This window comes from Coturnix japonica, chromosome 5 (genome assembly GCF_054131305.1).
Source record: "Coturnix japonica strain WE chromosome 5, WE-NBRP24, whole genome shotgun sequence".
Taxonomy (NCBI): Eukaryota; Metazoa; Chordata; class Aves; order Galliformes; family Phasianidae; genus Coturnix; species Coturnix japonica.
In genome coordinates, this window is record NC_140667.1 from 53,323,273 (window position 1) to 53,340,904 (window position 17,632).

The 17,632-nt window shown below is 42.1% G+C and overlaps 1 protein-coding gene across 2 annotated transcripts in view; it reads right to left on the reverse strand.

Annotated features, from left to right (window-relative positions):
* PELI2 (pellino E3 ubiquitin protein ligase family member 2) overlaps positions 1–17,632 on the reverse strand; it is a 53,054-nt gene that overhangs the window by 31,100 nt on the left and 4,322 nt on the right. The window contains exons 1-2 of one of the 2 annotated variants that reach the window (XM_085549639.1): positions 8,971–9,101; positions 5,366–5,495 (exon numbers count right to left, since the gene is read on the reverse strand). Coding sequence is in view for 1 of the 2 variants with exons in the window: in XM_015865877.3 (XP_015721363.2) it covers positions 5,366–5,495 (130 nt within the window). In the remaining variant the exon portion in view is untranslated. Of the gene's footprint in view, positions 1–5,365; positions 5,496–8,970; positions 9,102–17,632 lie in introns of those variants that run through there. The other variant, XM_015865877.3, reaches the window with a different exon arrangement.

Here is a 17,632-nt window from a genome sequence, read left to right on the forward strand (position 1 = left end):
CAGACAAACACCAGGCAGCAGAGTGAGATTTCTAAGGGGAAAATGAAATTCCAACTTCGATAAATCAAAGGTCTTCAGGGTGACAGGGAGCAATACTCCTGCTTGCCCAGCAATATCAAAAAGCAGTGGAAGGATCATTTATCATTCCCTGACTACAGTAAATTCGCATAGGAGAGTTTACTCAGAGCTCACACTGATGTATATAGTCAGAAGAGAACTCAGTACTGTACAACTGAGTGAGCTGGCAGTGTTAGGCCTATAATTAGCTTCCTCAAGTCACAACGATAGGCATCTGTTGCTACTGAATTAGAAGGCCAAAGTATATATTACCACACACATTATCACACACGAGGCATCTGCAGAGTCCTGAACTTCCTGAAGTACTGGCAGAATTGCAATGGACAGGAGATGTGCAAAATGTAAAAGACAAGTCTGTACACAACACACAGTCTTGCAGGGAGGTCATGTAAGTACAAGGTATGACGCAGAGTCAACGGTTAGACAAGCTTGTTTTCATAGAAGGGCAGCTCATGGGATGATCCCTAAATGATAACCATCTTGTGGAAGCAAATCCTCAGTGTTAAAAAGTTCTAAACCATTCCTATGAAATCCAAACATGGATAATGCCTTCTTTGCAAAAAAGCACTGAAGTGCTGGGAGCAACAGAGAACAAAGCATCACCATAAGCACTTTGGTATATGGTATGTTCAACCCTTTAATCAGCTTCAAGCTACACCAAGGGAAGGTCAGGTTAGAAGAGCCATCAGTCATTGGAACAAGCTGCCAAGGAGGTGGTGGGGTCACCATCCCTATAAGTGTTCAAGAACAGTGTTGATGTGGCACTGAGGGACATGTGTAATGGGCATGGCAGTGATGGGTTGGCCATATGGACTTCATGATCTTAGAGGTCTTTTCCAACTTTAATGATTATATGATCACCCAGTCCATGCAGTTTTATTTCATCCAGAAATCAGTACTAAGTTCCCATTAACCTTTAGGAAGGCAAGACCAGCCAAGTTCAAGATGAGCATTTGTAAAACCAAATCCATTTTATTCAAGACTCTTAATTGCCTTGAATAAGCATGTAACAAGAGTTTCACCACTACTCTAGATGGCCCTAACTTTCTATTCTATACCTGAGATGAGCAGACAGAACGTGCAGAAACTAGTTAAACAGGAAGAGGTTAGTTTCAAGTCATCTTCCATTAAAATGAGTGGCTCTACTTCCTGCTGTGCAAATCCTGCAGGCAGCTTCTTAACATGAGCCTTGCACCCACCACACCTTCCAAAGGATAGTTGAATTCAAGTAGAATCTGCTCCAAATAGCAACTTACAACAGATGTAGTTTTAACAGTTTACAACCATTTCCTGATCTTCCGTCTACCTTCTGAAGGAAAAGCATCAAAGCAAGAAAACAATACTCAGTTATAAAGAAATTATTGTAGTCTCCAGCAGTTTCATTCCCCTTCCTCTCCTGAACATCTGTTTTTAGTTAGAAAACACTGTAAAGTGATTTCCCAAAAATCTTTGACATGCATTCTGCTCAGTATGTCCCAAAAGCTTACAAAGAACATCAAACCAGGTGACAGTTGTTATTTATTAAGCAATACAAATGAAATTGGTATAGCCATTTTCTTCCATCCTACCATTTCCTATTATCTGGGAGAGCAAAGAGGTGTGGACACAGCATATTCTAAAGATTCATTTAATAGAAAACAACACTTAACATCAAATAGACGAGCCAGGGATTCTGCACAACTTGGGACTCTCAAGACACATGTGCAATTAAGTTACTCGGGAACAAATCAGTGCTCCACAAACTGGTTACACAGTAAATAAGCCCAAGAAGAAATAGGAAAGCCATTGACAGGCAGCACCCCTCCTAGCACCCATCCAGAAAGGGCACCAAAAGCTCCAATAGGATTTTCAGCCTTTTAACTCAAAATTCATCAAGTACATCAAAGCAGACACAATAACCTGCATTAGATAAGCCACCACAAGGATCCCATACTTTCATTTTCCCTAGCTACTCAAAGCACAAATCTGAGCTCTCTCCTGACCTAATAATTACTTGTATAGCTGCCTTTTGCAGTAGCAGCATGAAACTTGATGTGAGCTGCAGGAACCCAGCCAGTGACTATACAAGCTGCTGTTGTGATAGCACAAGGCAGAAGCCAGCTCAGCAGGTAATTGGACTTCAAGTCAGAAAGATCTTCCCCAGTCAGCTTGAAACAATGATTTCAGAGGGAGAGAAAAGTACGTTGTTTTCGTCTACCACAGGCTGCCAAAGGAAATCTTTTATCCTAAGACAGACAGAGAAAAAAATAACTAAATCAAGATGCCCCTTCACAAAAAGCTATAAGAGACAGATTTTTTTGGTGCACTCTACAGCAATTCCAAAGCCATTTGCAATCTATCAACTCAGCATTAATATCCAACAAGAAAGAAGAACTTAAGTATCAAAACACAATATCCACTTGTTAGAAAGGAGTGTTTGTAGTATTTGCTTGTTATATTCTACTGCCCATAGAATGGAGTGCTTTAGCAGATCTCACACTGCAAGTAAGCTAACTCAGCAGCATCCTACATACCTCTACAATGGAATTTATTCATGCTTTCTGAGTACTCTCATGGAATCCTGGAGGGCTAATGCCACCCCCTTAACTCTTGTATACAATTCAGGTTTCCAAATTGCATACTTCAAGTAACTTAAATGCACACTGAGCCATTTCTTCTTTTTTCCTAACCTACACAACCATGAAAACTGTTCCAAAGCACTAAGGACTCAAATCTAAATGCATAAAATACCTACGGTCATGGACAATTGCATCACTTGAACATTCAGCATCACATTGTTAGTGCCCACTGCCAGCAGAAGGACAAGGGAAGATCATGGTTCCCCAAGAGCTCCAACTGGCAGCATCCAACAAGGCCTTACTGTTGGCTGCAGTGAGGAGGAAAGAAGAGCAGAGATCCACCTGTCCTTGAACAGAAGGAAAGCTAACAGCCCACTGAACCAACAGATGGGATGTGTATGGGAAGATGAACATCTCTGCTTAGCAAAAATTGGGATTATGCAGCATGATTTACACAGGGCACATTCACCCATTTAAGATCTGTAAAGACACACTGCCTCAAACACTATTCTACAGAGATATTAAGCTGTTTTTGTTGCCAGTGAGACACATCTATCCCTTCCCCATCCAGATATACACATTTATTTCTTTTGAGTAAACAAGAATCCATCTCCCCACCAAAAAAAGCAAACAAACAAGCCCACATCAAGAAACCTCCCAACTCCATTTTAGCACCACATCATTTCTAGGTCATTAGTGTGAAAACTTCTACCCCCTTCTCACCAAGTTCCACATTCATCACAAAACTGCTGCATAAGCAAAGCCTGTGCCTGCTGATATCCAATACTAGTTCTACTACTGCACATGAAAGCAACAGTTAAACTAAACCAAACTTCTAACACAATTAAAGGTCAGCTGTAAATAGCTCTAATGTGTTGAAAATGTAAGTTAGCGATCCTAGTTATGTCATGATGAGCTATGAGATTGCACCTAAGGTTTGGGTAGTATAGTCAGAGGGAAGCTGTTTGCCTCAAACAAATGGCCTCAGTTCCATGCAGAAGATTCCCCACATGGTGTCTAAGCACAGAGCTAACAAAACAGGTCTTGAAGTGTGTAATAATGAAGAGATGTATGCATGTTTTAAGTGTAATCTGAAAAACCTGTGACTCGTAACCTCATCAAATGCTTTCCACCAGAATATACCTATTAGTAGGCCAAACAATTCTGACACACTAACTTCAAATCAGTGATGGTTGTGGTTCTTGAGCTGCCGCATTAATGGAATTATTAGCACAAAACCACTGTGGCACTTTATTCAAGCATCCACAACACAGCAGCAACACAACACAGGGAGACAAGGCCTCACCAGCCACTAAAAATCAGCACCTGAGAATAACAAACCTCCTTCCACACAAGGATCCCTTTAATACAAACAAGCAAAATAAAACAACTTGTATCTGAAAAGTTGCAAGTGAGGAAACTTGTAATATCCTGCACAGTACAAGTTCCCACTGTTTTTCTTTTTGTCCTTCCCTAAGAAGGAAACTGAAGGATTCAGAGCAGAAGGAAAATGTTGAGGTCAAGTTGCATATTATTGTCCAAGAACAAAGCTCTCTATATTCTCTACCTCCCAGTATTTCTGAGATCATTTACAGAAGCTGCATGCAGAAGCCATTCCTGGCAGAACAGATTTAGGCTCTGATATTGATGGTGTCAGAGAAGCCTAAGAAAGTGTTTTAGAATGTAAACGGCCTTTCAGTGCACCCAAAAGCGCCCTGAAATCCACTGCATCACTGTTCTGGCACACATCCACTAGTCTCGCCCCAGACAACAGTATAAATACACAAAAGCTCTTTCATAAGGGTTCAGAGAAAGTGCAGAAGAATACATTCAACCTGACACATCCACCTGAATCCAGACCCTGAAAGAAAAGACCTTAACGTTTCAGACCCTGTGTTATCTTTATAAGGGCATTTATTTGTACAGCATATTATATATCTACATTACCATAACAGCGCTGATAAACATTAACCAGACACCTTGCCATGTCTGCCAGGACTTTAAATGTTTTAAAAGTGAGAAGCCAAAATACTATCTGAAGTATTTTCACCTCATACAGCCAGAACTTGACACTCTTTCCTTCTGACACCATGTATTTAAAGAATAGGTAAGATGACTTTTCACTGCTTCACATACATTCCACCAGCAGAACCTTAACACAGACAGCTTTACATGTAAAGACATGGCTGTGATAATATATTCACTGAAATGCTGTTTTTCCTTTGCCTATACTAGGCCTCAAAATGCTCTTCCTCCTTTGCCTATACTAGGCCTCAAAATGCTCTTCCTCCTTTGCCTATACTAGGCCTCAGATGAAAACATGCACAATATTAGCAATACATATGAAAGACTCATAGGGATCTCCAAAGTTTGTTTTGTTTGTTTTACACCATCCCAGTTATCTTCCTGAAGATATGGGACTAATCTTACATCCCAGTGAAAAATAAATGTACTTCTTGGATATGCATTCCATGACTGCTCTATATCTCAGATAAGACAGTCAGCTTTCTGAATAAGGGCAGAAGGGTCAGATTAACTCATACCTGAGGTTAAAGACTACTTTAAATAAGTAACTGGATTAGAGATCCATATCTCTAGGAAGAAAATCCATTAAAGACTCTCCAAAGCAAGTATCTGACTACCACAGAACAAACCAGCAATGAAGTGAATCCAGTAACTGGGATATAACTCAGGGACACCAGAAAACAGAATTGACTTCTGTCATGTACCTTGGATGCTTGAGGAGTAGAAATCACGTGAACAGTGCTGGGCTTAACTCCATTTGCTTTAGGTCGCTTGTAAAGGGCAAATCTGCTTTTCCTTCGTCCTCTGTCACCATTAGGGAGGGAGCCATTATACCTGGAATTGAACAAAAAGAGTTTGGCATTAAATCATCAGCAGTTTGAGACACAGAAAAGGAAAGCAGCAATTTGTCACAATACTCCAATGATTTCAAGCATATAGCTCAAAAACAAGTAACAGTCATACTAAGCTTTGCTACCTAAATTAGTACAGGCATTCAAACACTCCTTTTCTGCCAATGGTCAATGACCTTATTAAAGATGAACAGAACTTCAACCACAAACAATACAGTGGGTTGGTCAGCAACAGAAATAGTTCTTTACCTTTAGAATTAAAGGAGTTCCAAAGAACAAATTCTAAACCTTTAGTTTAATTTCATGACATGGGGAGTTGGGAAGCAAGTAACAGCAGTGCAAAGTTATCCCACAGACTATGCAAGAAGGGAGAAAAGGAGAAATTTGGTTTTAATTCCGGTTGCACAGAATGGGTTTTTTTAATATATTAAATGAAGCTTCTAGGAGTAGATTTATTATTAAGGACAGATTCATGTGAATCTGAAGACTAGTTAATGACTGCCTTCATCAGGTGTCACCCAGTAACCTTCAGTCACTCCTTCATCTCTCCCAAGACAGAAACGCAATGGATAAGTTATTAAGAGAAGCATTGAGTCTCAAGAGGATAACTCCTAATTCCTCCCCCCCAGGGAAGGAACTGGAAGTTTCTTTGCAGTCTATGGGCAATGAAATAATACTTCTCCCTCCCTAATGACTTAGGAGGGTAAATGCTTCTAATCAGAGCACCTCCACCTGTCACATTCCTGATGCCTTCAGCTGGTCTGTGCTCCCAAGACTTGGCTTTACTGCAGATGCTTCTTTCACACCTGGTCCTCAGGCTTTCCCTTGAAGAACTACAGCTGCAATTCCACTTACACATTCCAGTAGCTTTACTGGTGAAGTCTATTCTACACTGGATCATCCCAGCAGTCTTTATGATTAAAAGCTAATAGCACAATGAGGAAGACCAGCTGAAAAGAACAAAGAAGGTTCTTTTAAAGGGGAGCAACCCCCTAGAAACAAAACAAGGCCAAAAAAATAGTCATTATCTGTACAGAGATGCACTTCAAAGCAGTCCAACTCCATATCCACCACACCACGTGCAGATTGAGATAGACTGTTTGTAGCACCACAGAAGGCAAATTAATGGCCTCTCACTAACGCTGTAAGAGCAATCCTACAGCTGGCAAGTAGGGAAAGCAATGCAGTCACCCAGAATCATTTTTCATGAAATTACCATTTTGTATAAGTAACCACATCTGCATGACAACAAAATGTGCTTAGGGAGATCTGAATCTTTTTATTTTTATGGTAAAAGATGAAAAAAGAGAGGCAAAGGCACACAGTCTGCTTGCTAAAGCCCTGCAGAAGCCCAACTCACTACAGCCAGACACCTGACAGCTCAATGGAAAACAGCCTCAGCTACTCATAGGCAGTACCTGGGGACCCAGGACCTGAACTACAGCACTGCTCAACATTCCTAAGCTGATAACAGATTGGAGATTATGGTCTCAAATTTAAGTGCTCTCAAACGTAAAACCAGACGTGAGGACTGCTTTTGATAAAGAATCCCACAGAGCCATGAGAAGTTCACAGCTTTGGGCTGTGTTACAGCTCAACTTGTTCTCCCACTCCTGTTTTCACAAGGAAGATCGTTGTGTCTCTCTGGAATATTTAGGAAGATTCCTCAGCACAGCAGAAAGAAATAGAAACAAACTACTTAGTTCACACCAAGCCTATTGGTTTCTGGAAACATTAACTCTATGCAGGAAGAGCGGAGCTCAGTTAACTGAGATGATCCTTATCCCTAAAGACTGATTCATAGAAAAATATATTCATATGATCCACAGGTAATGAATACAAGCCCTCAAAGTGTGAGTGATTTGATTTTGCAGCTCCAGTCTTCTCAGATACTGGAACAGGAGAGGTTTAGGTTGGATCTTAGGAGGTTTTTCCACACATAGGGTGATGACACATTGGAACAGGTTGCCCAAGGAGGCTGTGGATGCCCCATCCCTGCAGGCATTCAAGGCCAGGCTGGATGTGGCTCTGGGCAGCCTGGGCTGCTGGTTGGTGACCCTGCACACAGCAGGGGGTTGGAGCTGGATGAGCACTGTGGGCCTTTGCAACCCAGGCCACTCAGTGATCTCACGTACCACCTTTCAGTGACACCATTACTATGATTACGTCTGCAAGTTTTACCTTTCCTAAGGACAACATTCCTCCTGCATGGATTTGTGCTTGAAAAACCCAATAACTCCTGAAGAAATCATATGGGTAGCTTCATTACTGGCTTTACACTCCGCAATTACATCTGCCAGGCTGGTGCCATAGTTAAGCAGTCCTCATTTTACGCAGTTTTGCTGAAAATTAAAACCAGACTTGGCAGGGTTCTCTTGTTTGGCTTTTCTCATGGCCACAGAACAATCAGCTGTAAAGGCCACTTGATTTCACCACAGGGATTTTTCTCCCTCCTCCTTGTCCAGGATTTAATCAGTTTTAAACAAGAAAAGAAAGAAGCCACGCAAGGTTAAAGGCCTTTTGGAAACTAAAGAGGAAGGAAACACAAGGAAAATGCAAGCTTAATTCATCCATCCTGATCAGCACTGACAAGTTTTCACAGCAAGGTTTCCTTTGTGCCAATTTCTAGATTCCCTTTATACGAAAGGGATGGAGGATTTGGGTATGCATAACAAATAGTAAGAACTAATTACAGACTCTGAAGTTTTACTCTGATCTGACACTAGTGAAAAGCAATAGGACGATCACAAGGTATTCCTGTGTGTTTCACAGGGAGGGAAATAGCATCAGATTGAAGCCTTCTCTCCCCACAGCCAACAGATGCAGTCTAGTATGTTTTCCAAGCATCTCTTATAGGCAGCAGCACTGGGACAATCAGCATTAGGAACCTCTCAGGATAACTATCTCTGTTGATAGCACTATTCCTTGCAAATAAGGGAGTGGTGCTGGCGTTTCTTATGGGCACCCTAACTAACAAAGCCAGTTTCCAACAGATTTACATCAGACGGTTGAGGATTTTGGTATACAATGACATGCAAACTCCAGGAAGTTTTTTCCCAGGGTTGGGGTATGTCATGGAAGCCTCTGCTTTGCGTGGATGTTGTGCTGCCTGGAAAGCAAGACCAACCAGTAACGCTCCCACTGGCCAAAAAGGAACAGCCTGACTTCATTTTCCTTGCTATCACTGACTCTACTGCAGACACTGTGTGCTCAGAGGCCATCCCATGCACAGACTACCATTCCATCTCACAGACTCAGCTTTGAGCAGGCAACAGATGTTAGAATGGCTCTAATTTACAAGAAGAAAGCACGACTTTCCTGCACTGAACAACAAAGCCACAAAAGCATTAGTGACAGCTTTCATTACGAGGTCAGACTTGAGTGATTTTTTTTTTTCCTTTTAAGTACATTCTGATGCCATATTTGGTATCAAACAGTAGTATATGCTCAGCACATACCAGAAGTCAGTCTGGGCTTACAGTGTGCTTTTAACCATCATTGAACCAGTGTGGGCCAACACAGCTGCCAAAATCTTCATCTGCTGTTTTGTCCCTGCCCCACTGCAGCTTCTCTCCCTGGTTCACAGGCACTGGAAAGAAAACCAGATTTATGTTTTAAATTTAGTTTCAACCACATCAATTCCTTGCTCTCTGGTTCACTGCAAGGCCACAGAAGCATTTATATCAGCAACAAGGGAAAAAACGGCACAGGGGGTGGGAGAAAAATTCCTCTGGCAGCACTGCGAGCCTACATGATGATATCTACAACATTATAAGTCTGAAGATATATTATTTGCCTTGGCAATAACTAACCCCAGGTTTTTCACAACTATAGGCTAAAGCCTCAAGTAGCTGGAAAGCCCTATTCAGCTGAAGCATCCAATTTCTTCCTCTTAAATGGTAAAAAAACCAAATCCACATGCTAGCTTATATATAAACACAAACAGCTTCAATATTGACTGCAAGATATATGAACTTTTAACTCCTTTTAGGTAATTCCACTGAGGGTACTTAACATTCTTAACAGTATCATCCCAAAAAGTTCACCTTGAACACAGAAATGCTACATTGCTTCATAGAGTCAGAATGGACCTCCAAAGGTCTTCTAGCCCAACTCCCTGCAATGGGCAGGGACACTCACAGCAGAGTCTTCTGCTGATGAAGATACCTCTCCATGCAGAAGTGCTTCCTGATCACCAGCAGTACAGGTTAACAAAGCAGTCTTCCTGTCGAGCAAGAAAATCCAAACCAGCAAGTCTGGAAGTCCCAAATAATCTCATCTCTTTCCCCAATTAAGGCAATGTATTTGCATCTGTGAGCTTGATTATCCCTGAGAAAGGTATGTTGGTATAGTTGGTTTACATCAGAGTAAAAAGCTGAGTTGGTACTATTTGCTAGTGACCAGAGATGATCATTTTACTTGGCAAACAGACTATTTAAGAAGCCTGGTATAAATATGGACCCCCATACAAATGCTCTTCTGCAACACTCCAGAAGTAACTCCCAATTGCTCCTGATACCATTAAGATCTTAGTAGACACCTTCACTAAAAGCTATATGCCAGCCTTATCGTGTTTGTATGGTCAGATACAGTCAGCTTCTCTTACAGAAGAAGATAAGAAGCAGGAGGACTCTGCAATTGTAGCAGCTAGAATGTAATTTAAAAACCTGTTGAGTTTTATTTAGGACAATATTTAGATATCCTCTCGCAGGCTGACCTTATATAATAAAGGCAATCCAGGAGGATACACATATTATCCATATAAATGTCTACCTCTAGGAAAAGATGCTACTGGCTTGCAAACACCATGTTAATAACACAGTATGAATAAAGGAAATTAAGAGCAGATCTTACACATCCAGTTTCCTTCCAAATTCCCAAGCCCCTCGTTACTCTCCCACACGCTGCTATGGGAAAGAATCCCACAGTGCAAGTAAATACAGAAGAAGGTAAGAGCAGAGTGTCATGGTTCATTTTGACCACAGGGAATAGTGCATTTCAAGAAGCAGCAATGGAAGGTATTTACTGCACAGGCTTCTGTATGACACCTACACAGACAGCACAGGAGTTTGATTAAATGCTCATACACCTCACAAGCATGTTGATGTGGACTACCAGAGCCTCGGGATGAGCTTCAATTAAAGCAGCCTGACAGTTTCAAACAACTTATTAGCTGAAAACCTATACAGACATCCCAGTTAAACACTACAGCCAGAAACAGGCATGAGTGCAGTCACACCCACAACATGCACTTCTCAGAAGTCATCCACAATCACTTGATTAATAGGGAAAAAGAGCAGCTACCTTTAAATGAAATAAGACACCACAAAAGAGCACAAGTATTTAAGATGCTATTATCCAAATCTAACATAAGTAATACATTACAAGAGCACCTGAATGCAAAAGGTTTTCTTTTTGGAAAGCAAAGGGTAAGAGAATCAGTTTTTCCATATAATGACTTCCTCAACAATCCTTATTTCCAGCATCTCCCTGCTACCACCCAGCCCTGGTTTAACAAGGAGTCGATTCTGTTCCATGCTTTAAGCCCATCTTCAAAGCTGTCAACTAAAACCATTCACCAGAGCATCAAGCCAACGATGCCACAGCAAAACACAGGGTACAAACTAATTAAGTTCATTTCAAAGCACACTTCTCCACTAGCTACAAGAGCTCGAGAAGTGGGGAAAGCACCATGTTTAGAGAATCTTCTTTCCAACCCCAAATCTCTCACATTAGAAAGCACCCGGATGAACAGTTACTAACTCTAATCTAGTCAAACACCACTGAAATTAATCGATACAGCATTGTGTTAAAATGAATACAAATAGCTTTTGCTACGTTCCAAACAAGCCCGATGAACACAAAGTCTCATTCAAAGCAAAGCACGATGCACAGCTGGGTCTGGAGGAAAGCAGAAGGCTGCACATCCAAAACACAGCAGACTTGCATCCACACGCTCCAATATGGAAACAATTTACAGGCCTCTCAAATGGCAGATTAAAAACAGCTGCAAGTTTCACAACTAAAACAAATTAGACCTTAGTGCAAGGGGACAAGAGATCCTGGGACATACCTGCCCTGCCATACCAAGTATGTTCCCAGCCTCTCTGAGCTTCATACATCCTTGAAGGTGAAAAAGCAAACTGTCCAAACTATCATCTGAGGAATGAATAAGACCAACACCATGTGATGTCTGAAGCTTCACCACATTAAACATCATGGAATAAAAAAGGCATTGGATTCAAAGGATCATCTGGACTATTAAAACAAACGCACGACTCAAATCATTTTCTCAGCTGCCAAGTACTTTCTTTAACACACTATCAAGGACTGTTTGACTGCTCACATTTTTATAGGCTGAAGTGGTAGCTGTCTTATTATTTCAGTTCTCCTCCAAATACGAGCAGCTGGAATATCTTTGTGATTGCACAGACGAGTAGTTCCAGGGTCTGTTACTTACAGCGTTTTCAAACACTCAAGCATGACAAGAATCTTTTTAGGCTCCTTCCAGTAACATTAAGCATGAAGAAAACTTACATCCATTTTGTGAACATAGGCGATCTCAGAGGCAAAATACTCAATAGAAAGCACTCAAATCCAGAGAACACCAGGAAACAGTGCAGTGTTACACCCAGAAAGGAAGTGAGCAAAGCCCATTCTTTGCTATAAGTATGTGTATGTACCCTATTAAGAAAAAACAAACAACAAAAACACCCTGCAGGAGAAGTTTGTTCTTTAAATCTGGTTATGAGGAATTATCTGTGAGTGCCTGAACAAGAGCTCTGCACTATCAGCACCCATTTGTTCAGGTGCTCCCCCCTCCATGATGCACATACATGGTCAGCCACAAGTTAACACAGCAAGACTGTTCATATTCAGAAACAAGCACAGAAACCCTAAAGCCACCCAAGCAAGCTCACCAGCAGTCAAATCTGGTGGAGGATCAAAGCCTTCCCATAGCTCACACACAATGTGAATCCACCCTGCCTGCTTCTGCTTATCCCACACAAGCTGAAGCTTCAGGAAACCTGCACTTATGCATTCCAACAGACATTAAGCAATGTGCAGGAGTGACACAGTGGTCTGTAGAACTGGAACCAAGCTTAAAACCACACATAGTTCTCTTAGTCTTTTTCTCCCCCTTTAGGAAATCCAGCTCTTTTTCTTAGCCAGTACCCACAGCCAGTCAGCATACCAGTACTATTCTTGTACATCAGCCTTTACAAAACAAGCCACACCATATGTTTGTCTCTAAATATCTAGATTCCTTTGATTTTGAAGGCAAGGGAGCACTACGCATCAAACTGAACAAAGAAAACAGGATCTGTTTCAAGCACTATCTCCCAAAGTACAGGCTAGAATTCCAAACAGTATTACAGGACTTCGAAGCAGCATTTGCAAGCCAAACAGAAAGGCAGATGTACAAGTAAAGCTGATGATGAGACTGCAGCTTGAAGTAGCTTCCCCAGCAAAGCACATCTGACAAGAGCTAGTTCAGACATACAGAAATCAAGTAACCCATTAAGCTGACTGGCTCAGGAGATTCCCTTTCACCCTCACCAGTTTTTATACTTGACATTCCAACAGGGCACCAAGGCTGTTTTCAACTCAGGAACGTATGATGCTAACAAATGCCTCATCACACTGCTCTGCTAACAGATGAGGATGCACAAATGCACATATAAGTAGCTATATATAATCATATACTTGTAAAAGTTTAGATATCTGCAGAACATATGTATATGTACACCTTTTCTCCCTTCCCTACCTAAATAGGCTGCATGTATTGGAGAAAACAGTGTTATCCTGTCAGTACTCTGGCATTATACTTGTAAAACCCTGTTAAATTACTTTACTTCCCTCTACAGCTCTATCAAAAACAGAGGAAAGAGCTTCAGCATTTGCTTCTATTACATAGAAGTTTCCTGTAAGAGATGCCATCACTCTACCACCTCAAGGGGTAGAAGAACATGGTAAAGGTACAGAAATACATTGCATCAGCCTGTTTTAACATCTTAAGACTTGAAAGCTTTCAAGTGCATCTTTTGGAACTGCCCACTATAACATGAGACTGAAGTCTACTAGAGAAACACTCATATCTGGGCCCAAACATTCACATCTGGGCAAAACCCTTCCATTTACAAGGCGATAAACACACTTACTATACTCATATTCTCTTCACAGCCCCCTGGGTCCAACCTTAAGGCATAGCCCAGGCTGCCTGCAGGGATCACAGCACTTCTTCTGTACCCAGACCTCCTCACTCTGGTTTTAGCTGCAGTGACAGCACATCTGTGTTTGTACCCATTCACTCAAGGCTGACATCGCACAATCATTACAAGCAGTACAGGTGAAGCCACGGTAGTGACAAAAAGAAGAATCAAAAGCAAGGAATTTCATAAGCTAAAGAGCCAGCAAAGCATGATTTCCTCTGGGCAACATGACTTGCAGTTGGATCCCTTCTTTGTCTACTAAGGTGACAGCTCCAATTGAACAACTTCTGCAGCTGCGAGGCAATCACGGTCACGTGGATTCCCTGATGTCTAACAAAGCAGGGGGAGTGGGGGGCTGATTTATGTCACAGAGTCTCCTCAATAGAGCACAAACAGCATTGAGAGGCTGCGGAATAAAAATCAGTTCAATGACATCCTTCATTTCCAGTTACAGACTACAGCCTCACCTGCCACTACCTCTTTCAGTAAATCACTGAGTATTCATCAGAGGCAGATGGAAAACGACTGCAACGCAGAGCTAATAGTGCCAGCAGACTGAGGATGTGGTGTCCTCCAGCAATGAGGCTGCCTCAGCAGCAGGAGAACAGCAGCCTCCATCTGTCTGGGTCAGCACCCTGATTCCACCCATCACAGTCTAAAGGAGGCATCAGACCCTTGAACAGTCTGTCCCATTGCACCTAAAAACTCACAGGCTTTTTCCCCCTACACAGAGGGTGGTGATGCACTGGAACAGGTTGCCCAAGGAGGCTGTGGATGCCCCATCCCTGCAGGCATTCAAGGCCAGGCTGGATGTGGCTCTGGGCAGCCTGGGCTGCTGGTTGGTGACCCTGCACACAGCAGGGAAATCAACTGTTTTGCCCCCTTGACTTACGCACAACAAACTGATTCTTAATGCATTTCTCCAACCACACACAGCACAGAGCATCTCACTTTTTAAACCATGAGACATATTCATAGCAAACTTCACCGGTTCACAAAACCGAGACGGCTGTTTCTTCTCAATTGCCATCTCTGCCCAACACTTACAAGTCAGCCAATATTCTTTTCTGGCTGGGATCTGAATAGAGCCTGCAGCTGGATTCCAGCCAACCCCAAAATCCAGTTCCTTCCTTCCTGCCTGCACTGGCTACAGAATGCCCAGAGGAGAAAGAACAAATCACTTTTTGCCACAGAAAAATCTGCTTACCCTTTAACAAAGTATTATTTTACACATTGCTGAGAGATTTCCAGTAGGTCAATCTTTAATATAAACTTCTTGGAGAAGATTGGTCTAAGGTGCAAAGTAGCAGTACATGTTCAGAGGCCAATTCCTGAAGTCACATTGCATATAGCAAACCTTGAGCTTGACTTAAACCCTGCTAATCACTTCAACTCCAGCTATGCTTACAAAAGGTACTGTACTTTCTATTTCATAGTCTTCCTGATTCCTTAAATGGAAAGGCATTTGCTATATTACACCAGCCTCTGCATACTGGAAACTCACAACTTGAGTGCTATATATCTAGTTTTACTGCAAGCATTACAGCTGGAAATGCGATTGTGCAACCAAAGAGATAAAGCAGGGCTGAGCCAGCAGCGTAACAGCATTTTGCTCTCCAATACTGAAAGTAAGGTACAAAACAGAAGTCAAACATTAAAGCTCCTCTGGTCTGACAGCAAAGAGATTGTGAAAACCCTTGGGGGGGTGGGGTTGGAAAGGGCTTATTTACCTCCTGGAGAGAAAACAAGGAACACATTTACAAGTGCTTTGAGGAAAGCTCTGTTAGTATTTAAATGGGTGCAGGGGTTCACTTCCAGACACGGTTATTGAAGAAAACCAAGTATATATCCCTAAAAACAAGTGAGCAGCTCGTGTTCTGCAGCCCAGCAGCCTGATCAAGGCATCTTAAGAGAAATCCCACCACGGTCCATAAGACCGAAGCATTGCAGCTTGCACAGATGCTGCCCCCTGGGCAGCTGAGCCATCTATAGGGGCCTCTCATCTTTCAGACTTTCCTTAGGTCCCATGAAGATAAGCTAAAGACAAAAAAGGAGTTAAAAAAAAAAGCCATGCAAAATTGATCTGTTTGGCTATTGCCAAACTTCCTTCTCAGACTCAGCTCTGATGGAAGGAGTTGCTCAGCTGCTCGTGTCAAACTAAGTTTGCTTCCTCTTGATCTGCCCTAAGATCAATTTGCTTAATTCACTGGTATGATTTGGCCAAAAAAAAAGTTTGAGGTATTGATAGTCCACTTAATGAAATCTTGCATCAGAAAAAGATTTGGGAACACTTATGTGTGAGCATAAAGTGTTGCACTTGAGTCAGCACTTAAGTTCCAAACATACACAGACTGGGAAAGCAGCCCTACACAGAAGGACTTCAGGGTTCCAGTGGATGACAAGCTGAACATGAGCCAGCAGGGTGCACTTACAGCCTGGAAGGCTAATTGTGTTCTGGGCTGCATCAGCAGAGGGGTGATCAGCAGGGCAGGGAGGGGATTGACTCCCTCTGCTCCACCCTCATGAGCCCCCATTGGAAGCACTGCGTCCAGGTCTGTAGCCCTCAGCACAAGAAAGAGGCAGAGATGCTGGAGTGGGTCTAGAAGAGGCAATGAAGATGCTTAGCTTAGAGAACTGGAGCAATTATCCTACAAACACAAGCTGAAAGAGCCAGACTTGTTCAGTGTGGGGAAGAAAAGGCTCTGGGATGGGACCCAGCCCATAGCAGGGGTTAATGGGCTTTAAGATCCCTTTCAACTCATTCTGTGACTTCACAGCCTGAGCCTCTGTTCACATAACTGCTCTACCAGAAAGGACACAGACACATGGAAGGCCACAACCTGCAACAAGAGGTCATGCACTAAACCCATGAATTCTGAACGCTGTGATGCACTGGGAAATTGTTCTAACAAACATTAAGATGGACAAGTAATTCAAACAACTTCCATGTTCGTTAGCACAGAGCTAAGGACAATTACTATGAGATAATGAAACACGTCCAGACTGAAAGATTCCTCTTCAGTGCCAAACTCGTTTTTGAACCTAATGGCTGAGTTTCACAGCTGCTCGCCCTCAGGGATCCAACGCAGACTAGAAGGAAGTCAAATTGGAAGTACAGCAACATTGATTTATTAGTCAGTGTGCCATAAAAAAACACCATGGTGATCCACATAGATGGACAGCGTCCTGCCACAGGAAGCACAAACTACAGCTTTAATATCTTTCAACCGGTTCAGCCTTTCCTATAAAGAAGCACACACACACATTACTCCTGTTTCAAAGGCTGCACCATTACTAAATCAGTCACCAACAAAGTCAAATCACGCTGCTCCATGTGAAGAAATACAGCTGTGCTTATAGCAAAGTTTCAGCCCATTAACTTCGGTGTCTAGACTAAACAGTTCTTTCACTCTTCCTAAAGGCACGTGCTAGAGAGTTTGCACATTTGGTCTCCAGTTTATTTGCAACACACGAGAGGAGATTGAAGCTTTTAGATGCTTCAGTTTGTTTTGTTTATTTTCATACAGTGACTAATTGCCTTCACAGTCAGTACCACTTTGTCCCTGACATTTATATGCCCTAAGAGGATGCACCCCATATGTCTGAAGCTTACCTATTTATTTAGGCATTATTCTCCAGACCGGATGGCTTTGGTTAAGTTCTTTCATGACCATTTATCAACTTAGTGGCTCCTAAAATGAAAACAGCATACATATCTCAAGGTGAAGAGTAACCTGAAAGCCTACTAACCACATCAGTACAGCTGAGTGTAGAGACTGCTTTCTAAAAAGCAGTATGAAATCAATAAGAAAAAGATTATACCGGAGTTTCTCCTTTGTCCTCATTTCCTTCAATGTAAGGGAGCGTTTTGCAACAGGAGTTAGTTAACATTACAGCACTCAGAGGC